Raw genomic sequence first — 20,342 nt, forward strand, 5'->3', positions numbered from 1 at the left:
TGTGTGTGTGTGTGTGTGTGTGTGTGTGTGTGTGTGTGATGTCCAGAGCTCCTTATATGAAGACAGTCTGTGCAGTGGGTCGCGGCGAGTCATCAGCGCCAGCTCTCATGTAAGATGTTGCTGGAATTGTGGCATTATTTGGTGTGTGGTGTGTTCAGTTTGATGTGTGTTTAAATTAACTTGCATGTGCCAATATGGTCTGGATGGATGTTTCTAATGGTTACCTGAAAGGAGAGTGAATCCGGGTGAGCCAGTGGATGTAAATCATCTGCAATTGGGCAAATGATCTGCTTTTTAAAAGGATTCGTGTATATGGCATGGGTATCATCTTCTTGTTTATGGGCAGTAGTAATTAATAGGAAGTCACACACACAACATGCATTTATAGTTTTTTATAGAGCAGGGCATGCATGAATTAGCACAACTCAGATCTTAACAACAAACTGGACACAGACAAGAGTAGGAGGTACAAACAAGTGCAGTGAAGCAGCATTAACAACACATTTTTTTTTAGTTTTAGAGACTTTTGACTAAAACATCGTTTAGTTTAGTTTAGTCATCATTTAGGATGTACGTTTTTTCTGCTGCATAAGAGATGTTGAATATGGTAAAGCCTGAATCCTGAAGTAACAAAGAAGGGTAGATGCATGTTATGTACTAAAGGCACCATGTGAGTGTGTGCATGGTAGTTGGTGACAGAAACATGACGACGTTTTCTCTCTGCAGCCTGTAGAGTACACTAGTTATCGCAGCTCCGGCTCCAGAACCTCCAGCAGGGCCGGGTCAGCCCGTACCAGCCCAGTGGTGAGCCTCTCCTCTTCAGACACGCTTCTCCTCATCCTGGAGTTTGAAAGGATTTAGGCTGCATGCCATGTGGACATAACATTAAATGACAAGATGCTTTCATTGACCCATCGTGCATTTAGACTGAAACATTTAGCTCACGATTCACTGTTTGGAGGATTTGTTCACTCAAAGTGTGTTCAGACAGACATAGAAATATTCACCCCTTACAATCCTTACTCCTCCCATTTCCATCAGCTCCACTCCGTGTGCGAGGTGGTGTACTTGCAGTCAAAGTGAGCAGGGAAAGTGGAAAATGGCTCAACCATAAATAAGAGCGGTTTGCAGTAATGACTCTCACAGGGAGCTAAAATCAGATTTAAAAAAAATATTGTTTATTTAAAACATTTCATGTCATTTATCTTGGGCATGTTGATATGTTATTTTTGGCCGGTGTTTGCTGAAGTTTCTACCAGCTCTGCAGCACAGATGTGACCCACAGACCATTTTTGGGTGTCGATGGCATAAAGAAGATCCGGAGTCTGTGGCAAAATCTCATGGCACAGTGTCAGATGATTTTTCAGATATTTCTAACTCTCCTAGCACTTAAACTATGTTGAGTATTTGATCTGAATGCATCACAGTTAACACTGTCTGCAGATATCTCCAGCATGAAAACATACCAATGCTCCGTATTTAGAGTATAAACAAAAACTCACTCCTGGTGAACTTGTGGAGCGTAACTGCTAAATACATACCATCAAGTTTATCAGTAATGTGGAGATGAACTCCCTGAAGGTCACAAAGGATAATCCCTTTCATGCCTGAAGTGTGAGCTTGGTCCAGAGTGTGTGATCATCGGAGTGGTCGAGTGAGCTTTGGATCAGCTGCAGAGCAGTTCCTGACTGGGACCATCTGTCACCAGCTTGCAGCTGCACAGAGTACTTTAAGTGAAGCATTTTAGTGACAGAAACAGTCCCACAAATGTTCCTCTTTTAAATTAGTGCCATCTAACTTATCACACACATCTTTATGTAGCAATGTGCTGCAGAACGTGCAAACTTGTGTAATAACAAGTTTGGTTTTTTGCATTTTTGGACAGCACAGTGATGTCTGTGTTTTTTTGTTATCTGCCCTTTTTTCACACATCCAGGTTTTAGAAAATAGGAAATGAAAGTTAAATACACTGATGAATAACCTTTACAGCACTGATGGTGATTATTAGTGGTAATTTTAGCCCCTGCTGTACTTTTTCAATTAGTACTTTTAAAGTTTTCTGAAGTCTTAACATTCAGTGTGTTTGGCTTCTTTGTTGTTGTGTTGTGCCCCCTGGTGGCTGTCGCAGAGCAATTGCAGCTCTGTTGCCAGTTTTTTGAGAAGCAGTAGCAGTGGTCTTCCCAGGGACCTGGACGATGTCACTATTCCCGACTTTCCTGACGTGAGTAGCTTTGCACCCACAGGCTGAGGCTGTGATGTGAGCTGAGTTCCTGCCTGATTTCTTATATGCCGCCTGTTTTTTTTTGGGTTTTTTTCCTTTTCCTTTTTAAACTAACTTTGTTTATTATTACTGCAAAGACAGCGATTGCTGTTAACTGGGTTTGTGTGCGAAGTTAATCTGTGTTGAAACTGCAGTTTCTGCGTGTGCTGTTGTTTTTTTAACACAGATCTGCTGTTAGTTTGATATTTTTGAGAGAGCTTTGACATCACTCTGATTAATCATTTGCACGCTGCTACAGAGATGAATTTGTGCTTGTGAATAGATGGCAGATTCCGGTCCTTGGAGGTTTTTGTATGGTGTGTTGCTTTTTATCAGCAGATGTGAAGATAAATCAGTGCTACGGTAGCTGCAGTGACGATTGTGGGACTTCCTTCCTCCCTCAGTTCATCCTCTTGGCCCTGTGGTCTCTCATGTGCCTCTGATTCCTCTGACTGTGTTTATCTTTCTCAACAGGTGGAGGACAGAGATTATCTTGAGAAGGTGAGAAATGCACTTTTTTGACAGTTATGGAGAAGACTGAATGCTATTGTTACAATATGTTTGGATGTATTTTATGTAACAAATTTCTTTTTCGTTGTGTCAGGGATCTCGAGCAGCTTCAGCCTTAACAGCAGCCACGCTCACCTCATTAGGAGGGTCGTCCTCCCGGAGAGGAAGCGGAGAAACGGCTTTAACTGTAGACGCCGAGAGCTCCATACGAGAAATCAAGGTACAGTCCTGTAGACAGAGAGGATTGTGTTAATAGCAGGGATGCTTCAAAACAGTAGCTGGACATGTCCCAGTTGTTTTTTTTTATTGATCGCTATTGTTCAAAGATAGTTTGATTAAAAGCAGAAAGACTCATGTCAGAATGAATTGTGTTTTCCTAGCGCAAAAGGCGATGAAATTTTTAAAAACAACATAAAAAAAGCTTTTTTTACAATAAGACAAATTTTTAAGACAAAGTTTTTATTTAAACTGTTTATTTAAACAGCCTCTGAAAAACATAACTCAGTTACTCAGTCATAACAGCCGGGCTAGCTGTTTTGTCAGTTTGTGTCATGTTTTTACCGTTCTCGTTGTCTTTGCGAAGCTGTCCTCTCACGGTGTTAACTGTTCACCAAACTCTCTGCTTCACCTTCACTGCTACTGTCACGCTGTGCTTCTCTGCTCACCTCTGCTGCTGCTGCTGCTGCACTCTTTACCAGGAGATTCACGAACTGAAGGATCAGATTCAGGAAGTGGAAGCCAAGTACACTCAGAACCTAAAAGAAGTCAAGGTATAAACCTGAGAGCCTTTCATATTGTTAACTAACTGGTTTGCCTCCCCTGACTTGAACTGGTTATCGTGGTTTTCTTTTTGCTTTTATGGCACACTGGGTTGAAATCCTTTCCTCTGAGGCTTCTGCTAATACAGATTAATAACTTGTGGAGAGAGTGTTCAATTCTTCCTCAATAAGTAGGAGTGAAAGGACACTAATTAGCAGTCCTTTGATGTGGCTCAAATACGTTGCATGCTAACTGTGACATCTGCATGTGGTCTTTCTTTCTTTTGATGTGTGTGCATGCATGTGTGCTTAATTTCATTTTCACTTACAGAAAGTACATAATTCAGACTTTAATCTAAATTCATTAGTGCAGTTTTATTAACACAGTGCTGATTCATCAACCGCAATCTCATAGAGTGTTACATAGTAAAATAAAAATACTGTATATATAATGGTGCTAGCTGAACAGCACATGGCGACGGTGGTGAAGAAGAACTGGGTTCAGGGTGTGCCAGCCACCTGCTGTTACCGGTTGGAGGGTGATGAGCTAGCAACTGTGATAATCCTCTATCCTTTGTCAATGCATCAGGATGCACTAGCAGAAGTGGAGGAGAAGTATCGTAAGGCCATGGTGTCGAACGCTCAGCTGGACAATGAGAAAAACAACCTGATGTACCAGGTGGACACGCTCAAAGACTCACTCATGGAGCTGGAGGAGCTGCTAACTGAGTCCCGCCGAGAGCACGAGGAGAAAGTCAAGGTACGACAGACTGTCTTTAAAACTACCATGAATATAAAGTGAAGAAGCATAGTATGTCATTTTTTATGTTGGATCATAAAAAATTATTTATTCTGTACATTAGCGTGTCTTGGCTCATGTGACATCTCCTGTCAAAGCCAATAAATTCTGTTTAGAGTATCAGCTGGCCCCACAACCTCATAGCCATCTTTACTGAAGAGCTCTTTAGTCTGCAGAGAACTACAACATCACAAAATTAAGGATGTCATGGAACAGCTGAAAATCTAGAACCAAAGCCTGCCGCAGTTTGAATGTTTTAGTTTCCCCAAAGCAGACCTGTCTGAAAATAGACACGCAGAGAATCATTGCAAAAAAAGTAGACTGCATATCCAAAAAATATCTACATAGCTTCCACGTCTGGAAAGTGAATCAGTGCAAATCCCAAGTACAGGCACAGGGGCAATGTTCCCTCTAATTTTTCATGTGTCTGTGCGAACGCACAAACTCCCTGAGCGGTCCCTCTGAACCACTGTGAGCCAGCATCGAATCCATCCCAGTTACATGGCTTATTAAAATAATCAAATTACAGCATTTATATTTATGTTAGACTACTTTTAATTAACTGCTTTAGCCCACTTACAATGAAAATTTAAAAAAATATCTTGTTCATGACCTGTGTAGTTTGTTAACACTATTGGAAGTAAAAATAACTTGAACTCCAATTTTGAAAACTCAACTTTTTTTTTTTTTTTTTTTTTTTTAAATAAAGCTCTGACTTGTATTATGAGTGAGTCTGTGGTCTGGGAGAGAGTCCTGTAACTCTCTGTCTGCAAAATACAGTATATAATGACCAATGTTGGGCAATTAATTATTACTTCTTCAAAAAAGTAACTGAGTTTTACAAACAACAAAGTTTTTTGCAGCTGTTTACCTAAAAATGCTGCCAAGGCGTTTTTTTTAAACAAACATTTCAAAATATTTACAGAACAATCAGCTGTTCTGCATCAAATTTGATGCCACACAAATTATTTGTGCCACTCCAAAAATAATTTCTGCCCACTATGAGATAAAGGAGAACAACAGCCTGATACCTGCAGGCCTGACAACAGGAGATGTATCACTCCTGTAACACCTGTAACATTCAGCAGTCGCCCTAAACAACTAAACGCCATGTTTTGATTGGTCGACATGGTACATTTTTTGACCAATAGGAAAGGGTGGGGTTTTTTGGTTTTGTTTTTGCTCACAGGCGGAGAGTGATTTCGAGCGTTTTCCTTATAAAACGCCGTTTTTACTGTTTCTTCCCGCAGTAAATATAAACGACAATAGTATTCAGGAAGAAAACCAAACATTGCATATTTTTTATCATAACTTTGGTTTTACGTGGCCTATCAACAAAAAATAAAATTAAAAAATAAAAAATATATAAAGTCCACACTTTTTCCGTCTGTCCTCCTCACATCTCCAAAGGTTGTGCACGTTGTCATTAACGTGGCTTCACTCCTCATCAGCCGCTTTGCTAGCTAAAACACCGGTGTCGGCACATAAGGATGCTGTCATAGCCTGTCAACAACGTTGATTAACTGCGTATATACGAATGTGAATCATGTGATTGGCTAGGCTATGGGATAATGTGGCATCGTTCTAATCCCATACTGGAGCAGCCAGTCGCTTACTGACTAACACTGCCAAACAGAATTGTTAACAATTTACTTTAATTTCAATTCAGGTTAGATTATTTTTTATTTTTTTTATTTTTTTGTGCACAACGCAGATTTTTTTCTGCGCAGAGACCGTGCCAGCAGTGCGCAATTGCGCACGCGCGCAGCTTAGAGGGAACATTGCACAGGGGGACATCTTTTATCTAAAGTATCAAACAAGGCTCTGACATCCTAACTTCTAATAAGAAGCAGTACAAAGGTTTCTCCTGGACAACCCAGCATCTAACAAGCTTCATATAACCCTTATGCACCGAGTGTTTTAAAGAGGTTTGAAACAGAAGTGATGCTGTACAGTCAGACAAGGAAATCATAACTGAGCTTCATTGCTTTTTATTACACCAAAGCAGAGCTGATAAGGTTGCATTAGGACATATGAGACATGTGTATTGTCAGCTCATTAAATCAGTATTGGTATCCAATAAAGGTGTTGAAATTCCCAAAAGCAGCTGTGCTGTAATGTTTTTGTGCCCTCTGTCAGTTATTTGGCTGTTAAACTAAATCTTGCTCCCTACAGGAATACGAGCGAGAGAAGTATGCCCACAGCGTGCTCCAGTTCCAGTTCAATGAAATGAAAGAGACGCTAAAGCAAAGTGAAGAGCTCCTAAACGTGAGTACCCCCCATCACCCACTCACTATGAGTGTGAAGCGTTTTGCAGATTTCCATATTTAAAAAAAAAAAAAAAAAAAAAGTCTGTCCTGTACCTATACTCTCTGTCACACAGAGAGGCTGCATGTTGGGGTGCTTTTCACAGCTTTTCCTTCTTTTCCCGCACAGTTGATACCTACTCTGCTTTACTTTCATTCTTTTACACCTTTGCTTTCCTTTTCCTGCTGTTTAGGAGATCCGTCAGCTGCGTTTGAAACAGGAGGGTTTTGTTAGAGAAATAACTGATCTGCAGGAGACGGTGGAGTGGAAGGATAAAAAAATTGGGGTATGGCCAATGAGCCAGCAGTTTTTCATTTAATCATATTCAGCTTACTGACATGAAATCAGTATCTTCTTTGCATCACCCTGAATGCCTGTTTTTACTTGTTTTCACTTCTTGCACACTTTTAACTTTGTTTTGCACTCTGCAACACTTTTGGGTGGGTGGCTCTGCTCAGGCCTTAGAGCGACAGAAAGAATACACAGATGCAATCCGAATTGAGCGCGATGAGCTCAGAGAAGAAGCTGTGAAGCTGAAAGATATTCTGAAGGTACTCAGTGTGTGGAGAAAAAAAAAACACTGTAAGCTTTAGTTGTTTGGGAATTGCTGTTCTGGTGCTTTCCGATGCTAACAATTTATTCTACCTGTGCAGAAACATGGAATAGTGTTGGGACCTGATCTGAGCATCAATGGGGATGTTGACGTGGCAGAAGCTGATGAGTCCTCCAGTGTAGACCCTGCTTCCCAACCAGCTCAGGAGTCTCAGACGACCCCAGCAGAGGGGAACAGCATGCTCGGTAAAACCCACTGTGGAATTAAAAACTTCCTTTCTTCTTACTGCATGGCTCAGCGTACAACTGATGCAAGAGTCTCATTCCAAAACAGTAACGATGAAATAGAACATGTTTTTCTACTATTGGAGTTTCCTGTCAGATTTTGGAGTGAACTCTTCAATTCCCAGCTTCATGCGTTATATATCACTTAGACTCTGATTTGCACTGATCTGTTAAGGATAAGCTTGGTGATCCTCTGTATTTTTCTGGTAAAAAGGAAAAACTAATTCACTAATCGAGCCTTCATCAGTTACTCACTGTCCAGAAGCATTAGTCCTTAAAAAGACTAAAACCATTAACCATAAATATATATTTTTTTCTCTATAACATAAATTTCCATCGTTGTCCATGAACTATTTAAAACACGTTCATGTACCACACAGTTGTGGCAGAGTGCATGCTCCGTCTGTGGACGCTATAAAAGATGTGCACTGGTTTGACTGGAGCAAATATGAGAAATTTTATTTTAAGTTTAAGTTTGGCCTTTTTTTTAATCTTTCACTAAAAAGAGGCATACTTCTTCAGGATACTGGAGCGCTAAGTCATCAGCTAACACTAGAAACTTAGCACAAAACATCACACAGAGGCTTGCTGTTAGTGCTAAGTTGAATATTAGATGAAGTACTAGAATTTCAGTTAAAAAAACTAGAGCACGAGCTTACTTCTTAGATGGATTTTAAGACTCAGCAAGCCATATGAGTTTTATTTTTAGTGACCTGAATTAGCTGAGGTAAGCCCTAGCAGCTACAGCCGCACGTGTATGTGTCACTCTGTCGATGAGAGTGGCCACGCCCCTAATAATGCAAACTTTAAGCCTTAATCCGAGTTCACGTTAGTTAATTTAAGAAATTCAGCCTTCATTCAGTTGTTATAAAGGGATAAATTAGTACCAGTCTGTAAACACGTTTCTCTTCTTCTGCAAAGTTTTGCACATTATCGGCTAAAGCAAAGTCAGACTAGTGGGAGACAGGCTGACATATTACTGAGAAGCAACTAGAAACATAACGAGAATCACCTCTCTAAGCTTTTCCTTTAAAATATCATCCACTAACAGAGTTGCTTTTTCTATATCATCTTCCATTACTAATGCTTGGCTTTCATGTAACTCTTGCACCTCAGTCACTTTCACCAGAAACACATAAGTGTTGAATCATGACTAACTTTGTTAATGCGGCTGGTGTTGGTGTGTAAATCCTGATGCATCCTACAGTGAGAGGGTTGAATGGACTTCTTCTTAAAAGTCAACATCTGGTGTGTGTAGCGAAAATTCAGTTGGAGTATTCCCTTCTTCTTTTCTCTTACTTACTCGGGATCAGCAGCCTTATTTTGATTTTCCTCCTGCCTTTCTTCTTCTGCTTCTTTTTTTTTTTCTTGTGCTTCCTGGTCATCTTGGCGCTCTGCTTCTCTTTCTGGCCTTTGAATCAGCCAGGTGTTCTGCCTTACCTTGACTTCTGCTGATGCGCTTCCTGATGAAGTGTTGAAAGTCTTGTCTTAAGCCTACACTTTTTTGGCCTTCCATCACTGTATGCTCTTCATGATCTCCCAGGCAACACAGAGGAGACTGAGTTGAGAAGTAGCAGAGAAGAGGAAGAAGTGGGTCCAGAGCAGCAACAAGAAATGCACGAGAAAGCCAAAGAGAATCATATGAGCTCTGATCTTCTCTGTAATGCTGCTGATGTTTCCACACTGAAAACATCCAGTGAAGAACAGCCTCAAGAAGAACAAGAGACATGCTTACCTGCAGAGAAAAACAACACTGGAGAAAATGGTCTCAGTGAGGACTTAAATGCAGAAATCAGTGACTCTCCTGGTACAGAACCCAGTAGCTTTGAGCTGAAAGAGATTGTAACAAGTCCTGATGTTCCAGAAACAGAAATGTCTGAGGAGGTTAATTTAAAAGAGATGAGTAGTCTAAATGTAGTCGAGACAGATGCCAAAAGTGTTAGTGTTGACACCAGTGAGGTGCAAGACAGCAAACAGGAAGCTGTTGAGAAAAGTAGTTTGACAAGTACTGAATTATGTCCTCAACAAAAAGTTGCAGATGTTGCTCCAAAAGCAGATTTAACCGATGAATCCGTTCCAACTGCTTCCAACATTGAAGCTCAACCTGAGCCTGAAAATGCAGAAGAGGCAGAGAACGATGAGGCAGAGGAAACGCCCAGTAAATCTCAGCCTCAGGGTACTCCTGCTTCAGGGAAAAAGAAGAAAAAGAAGAAGAGAGGCAAAAAGAAAGGAGGGGCTCAAGACGACAAGACCAAACAAAAAAATGAAACGGCGAATGAAAAGAAAAAAGACAAAGAACCAGCAGGAAGTAATGATGGATCTGCTGCAGAACTTACTGTCGATGGCTCTGTCACTCAAACCTTTAAGGAATCAAAGATGGATCCAGTCAAGGAAGAGCAGGACAAGCAAGAAACTGAGGAAGTCAATGCAGTGGAGCCGATCGAATCCAGTAAATGTAAAGAACAAACTGTTTCAAATGAGTGTCATGAAGAAGAAACTTTGGAAACAAACACAGTAGAAGAAGCAGAAATGGTAGTACCTGCTCAGGCCATTTGTGAAGCCCAAAAAGAAGTAACAGTGGATCATGTTAAGGATGAACAGAACCAGGGACAAACTTTAGAAACAAAGGCCACAGATACAGTAGAGGCAGAGGAACCTACTCAAAGTTTGTCTCATGCAGAAATTCTCGTGGAAACTGAAACAGACTCCAAAATTGATGATGAAGACACCAAACAAACTTTAGAAACCAACAAGATAGAAGAAATGGAAGAAGTATCACCTTCTGAAAACCCTTGTCAAACAGAAACGCTCAGCAAAGTAATAGTGGATGATGTTACAGAGGAACAGAATGAGGAACAAACTTTGGAAATAGAGACTGACAGGGCAGTAGAGACAGAAGAACCCACTGAAAGTTCTTCTCATTTGGAAGCCATCAAGGAATCAATAGAAACAGATTCCAAAGAGGGTGATCAAGAGGAGAAACCAATTTTGGAAGTAGAGACATTAGAAGAAGTGGAATCTGTGACCTGTATTGAAGACAGTGAAACTCCCAGTGAAACAATAGCAAATCACATTACAGAAGAACAGAATGATGAAGAAACTTTGGAAACAGAGACTGTAGAATCAGTAGAGGCACTGAAAAGTGTTGAAACTCTTGAAGAATCCAGAACAGATTCTGAAAAAGATGAACAAGACCACAAGCAAACTTTTGAAACAGAGAAAGTACCAGAAATGGAAACGGCAGCAAATCCTGACACAGAGGCCAACATCTGTACAGCCGAACTCAACTCCAACAGTGCAGAAGGCACTGATGGCCTTGACAAAGAGTGTACGTCCAGTGTAGATGATCCTGAAAGGGTCGGTATCTCAACTGATGGTGATGCCATCCATACTGATCAAACAGAAGAGAAAGTAGAGGCTGCTGATGACAGGAAATCTGACAGCACGTCTAACAACACTGAAAACAGCCATGAAACGAGCAGCAACACTGAAGGAGAATCACACGTTGCAACCAATTGTGACGTTGCTGCCAATGACTCCGAGTCTGCTTCTGAGAGTAAAGACGACACATTCATCCTGCCACCGTCTGCTGATGACTCCCCTATTGGTTCATCTGACATGGAGCCATCCGAAGTTATAAACTCGGGTACAGATGACCCTCCCACTGACGTTACCAGCGAGGTTCCTGAGGAGTCCACTGATGGGGAGCCAAGAGCAGAGACTGAACAAGAATGTCCTCCTGCCATTGTCACATCTACACGTCAGGATGGTGATAATTCAGAAAACAAAAATCTGGAAGAACCCAAAGATTTAGTTAATCCAGATGAAAAAAGCAGCAGTTGTGATGGTGCATCATCAACAGAAAGCCCTGAAGCCTTAAGCACTGAGACTGCAGTGCAGGACGAAGAACTAAAGGTCAGTGCTGCTGTCGTGTTAGATACAGCAGAGGCTCCAAAAGAAGCTACTGAGACTGGTTCTTCAACTGATCTGGAATCGGCTGTCATGGAAGATCCCCAACATAAAAACGATCAACACGAGGAACCGTCATGCTTGTCAACTGAGCAACCGCATGAATCCAACAAAGACCAATCTGAAAATAATAATCAGTTGGAGAGTGAAGGGGAAGAGGATGAGGAAGATGAAGGGCAGTCTTTTGATTTTGATGACATGGATATCGAAGCAGCTGAAGAATCGACTCGTTCCCAAAATCCAGAGCAGGAAGAAGTTGATGAGGGAGTTGAATTAACAGCAGATGAAACCAACGATGGGCTGTGCCAAAGTAATGCCGAGTCAAATGAAAACAAGCCAGCTGAAGGCAATGATGGAGGCAACCAGGCAGATAAAGACCCAGATATGGTGCCTCAAGAAGACCAGAACTCTGTGGCTCATGAGGAAGCTACCTCAGAAAAGGTGGAAAATGTGTGTGAAGAAGAGAAAAACACACATAAAGAAGAAGCCAGTGAAGAAGACCAGCCAGGCAAAGCTTCAGAGGAAGTCTTGAGCGCTGGAGCGCTGGGAGCTGTTGCAGAGAACATTAACCAGACTGTGTCTTCATCAGTAGAGGCAGGGATAGATGTGGTCAAGAATGCATTGCAGGGTGAAGATGCGAATTTACCAAATAGTGCAGACCAAGTGGGCAGCAATAAAGGGGCAGCACAGTCAGGGAAGGAGTCAAAGAAGGGTGGAAAGAAAGGCAAAGGAAAGGGCAAAGAGGAATGTAAGATGTCGTAGTCTACAGATGTGCTTAAAATGCCTTTACTATTATTTTACTGATGTTTAGAAAGCGGTTTAAACCTCAAAGCACTTTGATTCTTTCCAAATAAATATTGATGTAAGTTTGTATATTTTCTTAATCTCTTTTCATTGAGCTCATTTGTGCAAACAAAACAATTTGTGGAAAGATGAAATTCTAAACTGTAAGGTAACTGTAGGTTTATACACATGGGCCATGATGCACTTGATATAACAGGTAACATTTCTTCAGATATTGATGCACATTTATTTTGCTGCTTGTACCATGTCACACATCTCTGATTATATTGCTCTCCAACGGTTCTGCTACAGCATCATTGCATCTCGGTGCAATTTCCGTCATCTACTTATGTCATGAGTCCACAACAAAAATAAATATTAATGGGTAATTGTTATTAAGACTTAAGCTAACAAGCTCGAATATGTTCTGTCCATGTCAGTGTTTAAATGAGTTTAAAGCCATTTTTGCTTTCACAAACTCTGCACAGAACATGTATGTTAGTGTCCGTTTCTTTTTCTTTTTTTTTTTTTTGCACTAAATGGAAAACAACTTTGAAATGCTAATAAACACCCTGCTGTTACCTGTTTGAAATGTTGCTCTAAATAAATGTTTTTTAATGAGATTATTTTTAATAAGATATGTTCATTCTTCACATTTACACCTAAATATCATTTTTCTAGCTCATTGTGTGTTGTCATGCAGTGTGACTATAGTCCAGGAAGCTGTGTGCTGTTGCACTGACCCCTCCTCTCCACAGTTTGTGCATGCTAACACCCCCCTCCCATCCCTCACACACCACTCCATCACGCCCTCATTGGATGCCTGCTCTGTTGCATGCATCAACCCCAGCCCCCTCCCTATCATCTCTCCGGGTCCTCCCACCCCTGGTATGTGATCTTATTTTCCTTTTTAAGATGGAACAAAGTCGTTGTAATTATTAAACATTTGCAAATATGCTGCAATTCTTTTTTTAATTTTTTATTTTTTTACCTAAAACATGTGCTTTAATTTCAGAGATTCGCCTGAGGAAACTGGTGGATGAGCGTGAGAAAATGATAGAGCAGGTGAACAGGTTTATATTTTAAGTCTGTCTGGCACATCTGTATGAATCTTACTTCTCCAGTTGCACCAGCGCCTCCGGTGTCTTGTTTTAAATTCATCGTTTGTTTTGTACAGGTAAAGAAACTAAAAGCCCAGTTGGAACAGAAAACTCAGAAGAACGGCACAGACACCAGCCCAGACGCTGAAATTATTGAAAATGGAAACGATCCAAACATAATGGAATTACAGAGTAAGTCAAATAAATCAGAAACAGCCTGCTAGTTTTTAAGTTCGTGTCTGTGATTTAAAAAAAAAAAAAAAATTAATCTCTTTTAAAATTCCTTCTAGGGGACTCCAACAGGCAGATCAGCGAGTTGAAGTTCAAACTCGTGAAGGCAGAGCAGGAAGCGACGGCATTAGAACAAAATGTAAGCAGATAAAAATTATTAAATACACTGTGTGTGTTTTATTTTGAAATTTCAGCCACTGCTAATCAGCTAGCTCATTTCTCTCTCCCTGCATGCAGGGAAGGTCTGTGTTTAAAGGCCCCCAGTGTCAGATGGCTCTTTGTGATTCTTTGGTTCTCTGGTCAAACCCCAACTCTTTATTCTGCTCTCCATCTACATGTAGCATTGGATTAACAAATTCTCCACCTGTATGTGGGGTTCCTGATGGGGAGCTGAAGCTCACCATCTGCAGTTTAAAACTCACTGGAGAGGGAGCTGAACCAGTAAAACAATGAACTAACCAGTCTGACAAACACAAGATGAAATGAGCTGGGGCTTCTGCTTAGCACTAGCTGGATCTTGAAAGTAAAAGTTGAAAACATTTCAGACTTAATCTCTCAAACATATTTTAATTGGCTTTTCAAGTACGGAGTGTCAAAGTTTTTAAATTTTCAAAGTAAAATGCTTGCTTTTAGCACCTTTAAAGACTTAAATGATGAGCTTTAAATCATGGATTTTCTTTGTTGTGCAGGTGACCAGACTCGAGGGTCAGGTGACGCGCTACAAGTCTGCTGCCGAGAACGCTGAAAAAATTGAGGACGACCTGAAGGCCGAGAAACGGAAACTCCAGAGAGAGGTAGAGTATCGTTTTCTCACCCCAGAATTACAAGCTGGATAATCTAAGAGGCTCTAATTCAAAGATAATCTGTTCTCTTTCCTCCTGTTCAATCTAACAGCTGCGATCGGCACTGGACAAGGTCGAGGAGCTCGAGTCCAACAACAGCCACCTTTCTAAAAGACTGGAGAAGATGAAGTCCAGCCGCGGCATGGCGCAGACTCCATAGCACCAACTGCAAGCAGCAGCTTCATCGTGATTTTAACCAAAAACTGGCTTAAAAAGGGAATCATCCATTTTCTGGGTTTCTCTTTCAGCTGCCTAATAGCAACTTTAATAAAACACAAAAAAATCACAGTTATCCACAGAATAGAGAACACCAACAAGCCATGTGCCATTTCTTTGTTTTCTTTCCGATGAGTGTTTTTCGTAGCATCATGCACACACCCAGAAAGTACATGAAGGAACTGAGGGGTGCGCCCATTCGTGTACTTTCATTGTGACTGTGGTTGAACCAGAACCGGGCCCACAAAATGTTGCGCTTCCTCCCCCAACTCTCTGCTGCTCTTCACCGAGACGTTTCTTCTCCTAAGTCAAACGGAGGGAAGAGACATTCAGGACGGTGCACGGCGCCGTTAGCGACGGCTCAGACTGTTACCTTCAGCTTCGTGTTGTTTTTTTTTTTTCTTTTTGCATCCAAAGCCAAACTAGTTTTAAAATTGGGTTAAAGTCTGGGTGTTTGTTAACTATGCAAGATGGTTTTTGTAGCACCTCAAACATGATCTGATCATTCAGAACATTTTTGGAGTTTTTCACGTAGCCAGCAGTTTACTGAAAGTTTTTGCCCACAGCGTGTATCCGTCTCCTTCTGGGAAACAGTCGTATCTCGGAGCTTTTTCCTGCTTCACGTAGTCGGTCACTGGTTGGCTCTTGTGCACTCACGTAAAGGCTGAGACTTACTGACGAAATGTGACGACAGGGACTCACAAAGCGGTGTTAGCAGGAGATACAGAGCACACTGGGGAGATGCTGCTTCACTGTTTACAGAGCTTTAAACTGTTTGTAAGGAAGCAAAGAACTGTAACCTTCGTGCAATAAAAAATTTAAACTGAACCATTTGCTGTTTTTCTATTTAGATGTGCTTTTAATGCACTGGTAGCATGTTTGCGATCATCGTCATGCTGAAAAATGAAGCTGTTGTCGATCACAGGCTTGCCAGATGGTACTGAACGTCGCATCAAAATCTGACTGTACTTTTCCTTGTTAAGTCCATCAGTTTTGACATCTCCAACACCACTGACTGAAATTCAGCTTCACACCATAACAGAGTGTTTTATATTCCTTCAGAATGGCTTCTTACATCGACCTGTCCACTGAGAGCATTTCTGACCAGGCTTCAGTGGAAACTCTAGACTTTCAGCTGATGCATTTCTCACGTCCTGTGTCAGGTGTTTGCTGGAATTGTTTCTGTTTCTTAAAAACATGCTTTTCAGATACTGTTCATCTGCTACATATAGGTCTTTAGGCCTGCCACTTCTTTTGTCAAGTTTCTTCAAATTTTTCTGTTAACCTGTTGTCTTTGGCATCTTTTCTGACAGGCTGCGAGTAAAAGAGTACCTAAAGATAAAATACAACTTGCCGTTGGCACATTACCAGTTAATTTCTTTAGCTAGGTGCCTAGCATTAATTGTCCTAAATAACAAATAAGTCAAAAAATACTGGCCAACACTTGTTCTACCCCTCAGCCTCATAGGAGATTAATACATCACCTTTTCCTAAAGTTATGATTTTCAGAAAAACCTTGAGGTTAAGGTCACTTAGATTCGAACTTGTCTGAGATTTTTAGTAGCTGCACCTATGGTGTCACTTTGAAGTTCGTACGTCATTTGGTTCTCACATTATCGCATTCGCAAACTTGGGTGTCTGCTCGTCTGCCCGGCAGGTTGACAACAATACCTCATCAGCCTTTTACAGCCAAAGGGTAATAATGGAAATGGTCAGGCAGTAGGACTGGACTGAAAATGAGTGAAAAAGCAGCCAAGCAAACAAAAACAAAGAGCTGGAGGACCATTGTTCACACCCACTTTAAAAATTTACAAGAAAGTCTGACTGCTTAGAAGCAAAATATAAGAGTCGGCTCAAGACTTTTGCACAGTATTTTATCTCTTCATGTATCACCACAAACATGGTCAAGCTGTCAATTGCCATTCAGAAGTGGCCACACCCCTTTCCATTCAGTCTTTAAGCTTTATTAAAGGAATAAACAGGTGAGCTGCATCCATGTTTCCTCTGTGAACTGTCTCATTTTTCAGCTCCAATTTCAATTTTTTGTACACAACACAGTCAAACTATCAACAGTCGACCTCCCCGCTGAGCAAAGCAGTGCTGCTTTACTGGATACTTCACATGTCTCAGAACTCATCCAGGTTTAGTAAATGGACTGCTGGGTAATGTAGAGTTCTGCTCCGCGTCTATTTTCCCGTCGCAGTACGTCCTCTTCTGAATGCGCTGAATCATGCGCCGCCCGTAGAAGTCCCGATACTCTGCTGGCAGTTCATCCAGAGTGTGAAGCGCCCTCTCCAGGGCCTGAAGCGCTCGCGTTGCAGCCACGGGGTCTTTGTTACCGTACGGATCCTTCTTGTCGTAGCTGTCTGCAGGTAGATGGCGCCAGAAGATATTAACGCCCACTCCAAACTGCAGAGCGAGCGTGTTGTGAAACCACAGAGCTGTGGAAAACAGGGACGCTGGGTTCAGTCGTGTTTCATGTTTGGCTGTAGGAGGAATGAAGCACTCCACCTACCGGGGATGAAAAGCAGATCTCCGGGCTCCAGCACGCACTCGTATCTCTTTGCTCTCACAAACTTAGGAAACCGCTTCAGATCGGGGGCGTCAATGTCCAAAACCTCTGACTTATCGCCTAATGGGAAACAATGAGAAACACGCTGCTAACCAAGCTCATGCCTGTTGGTGGATAACTTTAACCTGCGTCTTCAAAAACCAACATTTAGCAACCTGAATGCTAAACCAGTAGGTACTTGTTCTTCTAATGTGTTCGAAAAGATCCTGCAGATATCTCCCAAAACAGGCAATTCGTAGCAGAATCATCTGCAAAACCTCTTCATGTGATTTTGGTGCCAACTGTCCCTTTACTAAGAGTGGACACAGTACATGTGATACTTTTTCAGCATTAAACCTAACAGGAAGTCCTGTTTTTTTTTACAGCCACTAACCTGACAGGTAGAGGTGCAAAGCATCCTGGGGGCTGTAGAGGACCACTCTCTTTGTTCCGGTCACCTGAGCCAGCAGGTTGTCCATCACCTAAAGAAACCAAAGTGCAAAAAACCAAGAAGAAGGGACCGTGCATGTTTAGAAAAATACACCGACAGTCCTGCAACAGCTGCCTCTGAAACTCACATCGTAGTGCGTCCACAGCTGCAGACCACAGGAGCTGATGCGGAACACGCTGGAGAAGAACTGCTCAGGTTCAAAGAAGTCAGGTGTGTGAAAGTCCTCCGCCAAGCCCGGGAACTGTTTGCTGAGCTCAGCCGGTTCCTGCAGGAGAGAAGAGAAAGCTCCTGTAGTTACGACTTGCAATGTACACCCCAAAAAAGTCATCAGGCTCCATTCTTTGTGAGATTGAAAGTCTTCTTTGTACCTTTCGGACGTCCTCCCCAAGCGAACGAAGGTAGTAGCTCTCATCCTGAAACCAAACCCAGCAGTTTCTCATTAAAAGAATACATTTCTGTATTTTATTACGTGCTCTCTGATCCTCACCTCACACAGGAAGAAGTCAGAGTGTTTCTTCTCTGATGCTCTTCTCACAAATTCATTAAATGGCAGAGTCCTGTCAACGTGGAGCACATGACAGGTGTGGAGATATACTGCTGTCTGTGTGTTTACATCTATCACTGTGAGGACGTATTGGCTCTTTGTAGCTTTAAAGAGCTGTGTGACACTCAGAGCTGGTTTAATAAAATGCTCTATTCTTAAAAAGCAATACAAACTTGTGTGTGTGCACGTCAGCTTACTTGTAGGCAAAGTTCTTGTGAAGGAAATCCATCTGGGGCACCGTGGACACATGAATCTTCACCTCCTTGTCTCCTCCTTTTTCTCCAAGATAGTCAACTGTCCACTTCTCCAGACAGGGACCCAGAGACACGCCTCTGAGAACAGCCGGTCGACGCTGCAGGGATAACAAACCCGAAGAGACACTTCACTCCAGTCTTTATCACTGATTTCAAATTAACGTGCCTACGATCCAAAAGTTAAGCAATTTACTTGACCCCCACTGGACAATTGAAGATAACACAGTCCAATAGCAATAAAAACTTTTTCTCTGTACCAACATGATGATCCTTTAAAGAGCTAATTGATAAAAACCGGCATATGTCAGCATGGTGTGCAGTGTGTCCTTAAAAAAATGAAAAAAAAAATGGACAAGTGGAGGACAAAAGAAGAAGCAGTTTCAGCGGCAGTTGCAGTATACAGTGTGTTAGGTGGATGAGTTGTACAGGGAGATGGTCACAGGCAGGAATGATTTCCTGTGTCGTTCAGTGGTGCTTTTGGACTAGACTGAAACTTCATCCAAAGAAGAGCTTTGGATGTCCTTCAAGAAACCTGGAGAACTATTTCTGAAGACTACTTAAAGAAAGCTGCCAAAGAGAGTTCAGGCTGTATTTCAGAATAAAGGTGGTCAGAAAAATGTTGAATTTAAAGTTTGTTAGAATTATACAAACTCCGTTTTTGCCTTATAAAATGTGTTCTATACACATTTGAATACACATACACATGTGTGTATTTGAATAAATTGCTGCCCCTATTTGCCATGTTCTGGGCAAAATACAAAGAAATCAGGGATGGCTGAGACACTGCACAACACTGCGTGCATAAAAACTTCCCTGATAGCAGTGAAGTATTAGTAACAAAGTCCAAATTGATTGTTTTTACTGTGAAAGTTTTTCAGTTGTCTTGCATTGTGTCTGGAAAAGCTTCACACTTTTTCACAACCAAATCAAACCTCAGCCTAAACAATTTGTTAGCTTGAATGCTGAAGATCAGCTCTTTGATTTTAGGGGGGAGAGGAAGTGAAATATACTTTCTCAGCCCTCACATCCCTTCAGAATAAACGTCCTTTTACCTAGATTAGGATATAAATCATTCAAATTATCTCTAGCTGCGGCATTAAAACAAACTACACGTAAGTGAATCGATAATAATGATCCAATACATAATTCATGTGATTCTCCATAAGGAGCACTTTCAGTATTTAAGAAAATTTTGATGTTAAAACTTGGGTATTTTTACTTTTATAATGTTTTTTTCTGTGGCAATAAGAAGTGGCTGGATTCTTTTTATAGAGCAAGCTGTAGTGGGGAATTAAATATGTACGAGCGAGTGTGATGGTGCTCATGTGAACTGCTGCTGTCTCTTTTTCCTGCGGCCCTGCCCTCGTGCAGTGAAGCACATCCGTCTCACCTGTGGATAAATGTTCCTCAGAAACACCTCCCTGTCTACTGCTGCGAAGACCGGCACAGGTATTTTCTCCTGGAGCTCCATTTAACATAATTTGACGTAGAAAGTCTTCAGTCAGTGATTGTAAACACTCACACTGGGTGTTACGTTATCAAAGTTCCCCATAGAAACGAGAAATAACTGTAAAAGTTGGCTTTAAAAGAAAAGCGGGATGAACTTTAAATTCTTCGTAACTGCTAGGCTTATTTTAATGATATTAAAAAACTGCGTCACTGTGTGTTTTATGAATATCTGTTTGCAGGTTTTTAATGCGTGACGTGTTTCTAACCGGAAGATACAAGAGGATGGACAAGAAAGCTTCGCCCAGAGCAGATATGGGGAAAGACCGTCCACGTCCTGTTAATTCCATTGTACATAAATTAGCTGCGGGTCAGCAGGAGGAGCAGCAGAGGACGCACTCAGGCTGGTCCTTAATATAAATGATCATAAAACAAAAAAAGCCCATGTTTGTTTGTTTATTTTCACAAATAGAGCATCAATAGT

At 41.5% G+C, this 20,342-nt stretch overlaps 2 protein-coding genes across 2 annotated transcripts in view; one reads left to right on the forward strand and one right to left on the reverse strand.

Moving 5' to 3' along the window:
• lrrfip1a (leucine rich repeat (in FLII) interacting protein 1a) overlaps window positions 1-15,440 on the forward strand; it is a 48,922-nt gene extending 33,482 nt beyond the window's left edge. The window contains exons 15-30 of the mRNA XM_013911768.1: window positions 47-109; window positions 727-804; window positions 2,129-2,221; window positions 2,735-2,761; window positions 2,865-2,990; window positions 3,469-3,540; window positions 4,118-4,288; window positions 6,503-6,595; window positions 6,828-6,920; window positions 7,093-7,185; window positions 7,288-7,432; window positions 13,239-13,288; window positions 13,401-13,515; window positions 13,614-13,693; window positions 14,244-14,348; window positions 14,449-15,440. Of these exons, the coding sequence (XP_013767222.1) occupies window positions 47-109; window positions 727-804; window positions 2,129-2,221; window positions 2,735-2,761; window positions 2,865-2,990; window positions 3,469-3,540; window positions 4,118-4,288; window positions 6,503-6,595; window positions 6,828-6,920; window positions 7,093-7,185; window positions 7,288-7,432; window positions 13,239-13,288; window positions 13,401-13,515; window positions 13,614-13,693; window positions 14,244-14,348; window positions 14,449-14,556 (1,512 nt within the window). The 3' untranslated portion in view covers window positions 14,557-15,440. The remainder of the gene's footprint in view (window positions 1-46; window positions 110-726; window positions 805-2,128; window positions 2,222-2,734; window positions 2,762-2,864; window positions 2,991-3,468; window positions 3,541-4,117; window positions 4,289-6,502; window positions 6,596-6,827; window positions 6,921-7,092; window positions 7,186-7,287; window positions 7,433-13,238; window positions 13,289-13,400; window positions 13,516-13,613; window positions 13,694-14,243; window positions 14,349-14,448) is intronic.
• A 1,025-nt stretch (window positions 15,441-16,465) lies between these two features.
• Window positions 16,466-20,094, reverse strand: tyw5 (tRNA-yW synthesizing protein 5). The gene is made up of 8 exons (XM_005736796.2): window positions 19,803-20,094; window positions 18,356-18,510; window positions 18,102-18,171; window positions 17,983-18,027; window positions 17,742-17,879; window positions 17,558-17,645; window positions 17,128-17,244; window positions 16,466-17,053 (listed from the first exon to the last, which is right to left on the reverse strand). Exons 1-8 carry the CDS (start codon window positions 19,881-19,883, stop codon window positions 16,746-16,748), a joined length of 1,002 nt encoding a protein of 333 aa, XP_005736853.1. The 5' UTR covers window positions 19,884-20,094; the 3' UTR covers window positions 16,466-16,745.
• Between the last annotated feature and the right edge of the window lie 248 nt (window positions 20,095-20,342).

The sequence above is a fragment of the Pundamilia nyererei genome, unplaced genomic scaffold (assembly GCF_000239375.1).
Source record: "Pundamilia nyererei isolate P.nyererei 1_Seehausen unplaced genomic scaffold, PunNye1.0 scaffold00071, whole genome shotgun sequence".
NCBI lineage: Eukaryota > Metazoa > Chordata > Actinopteri > Cichliformes > Cichlidae > Pundamilia > Pundamilia nyererei.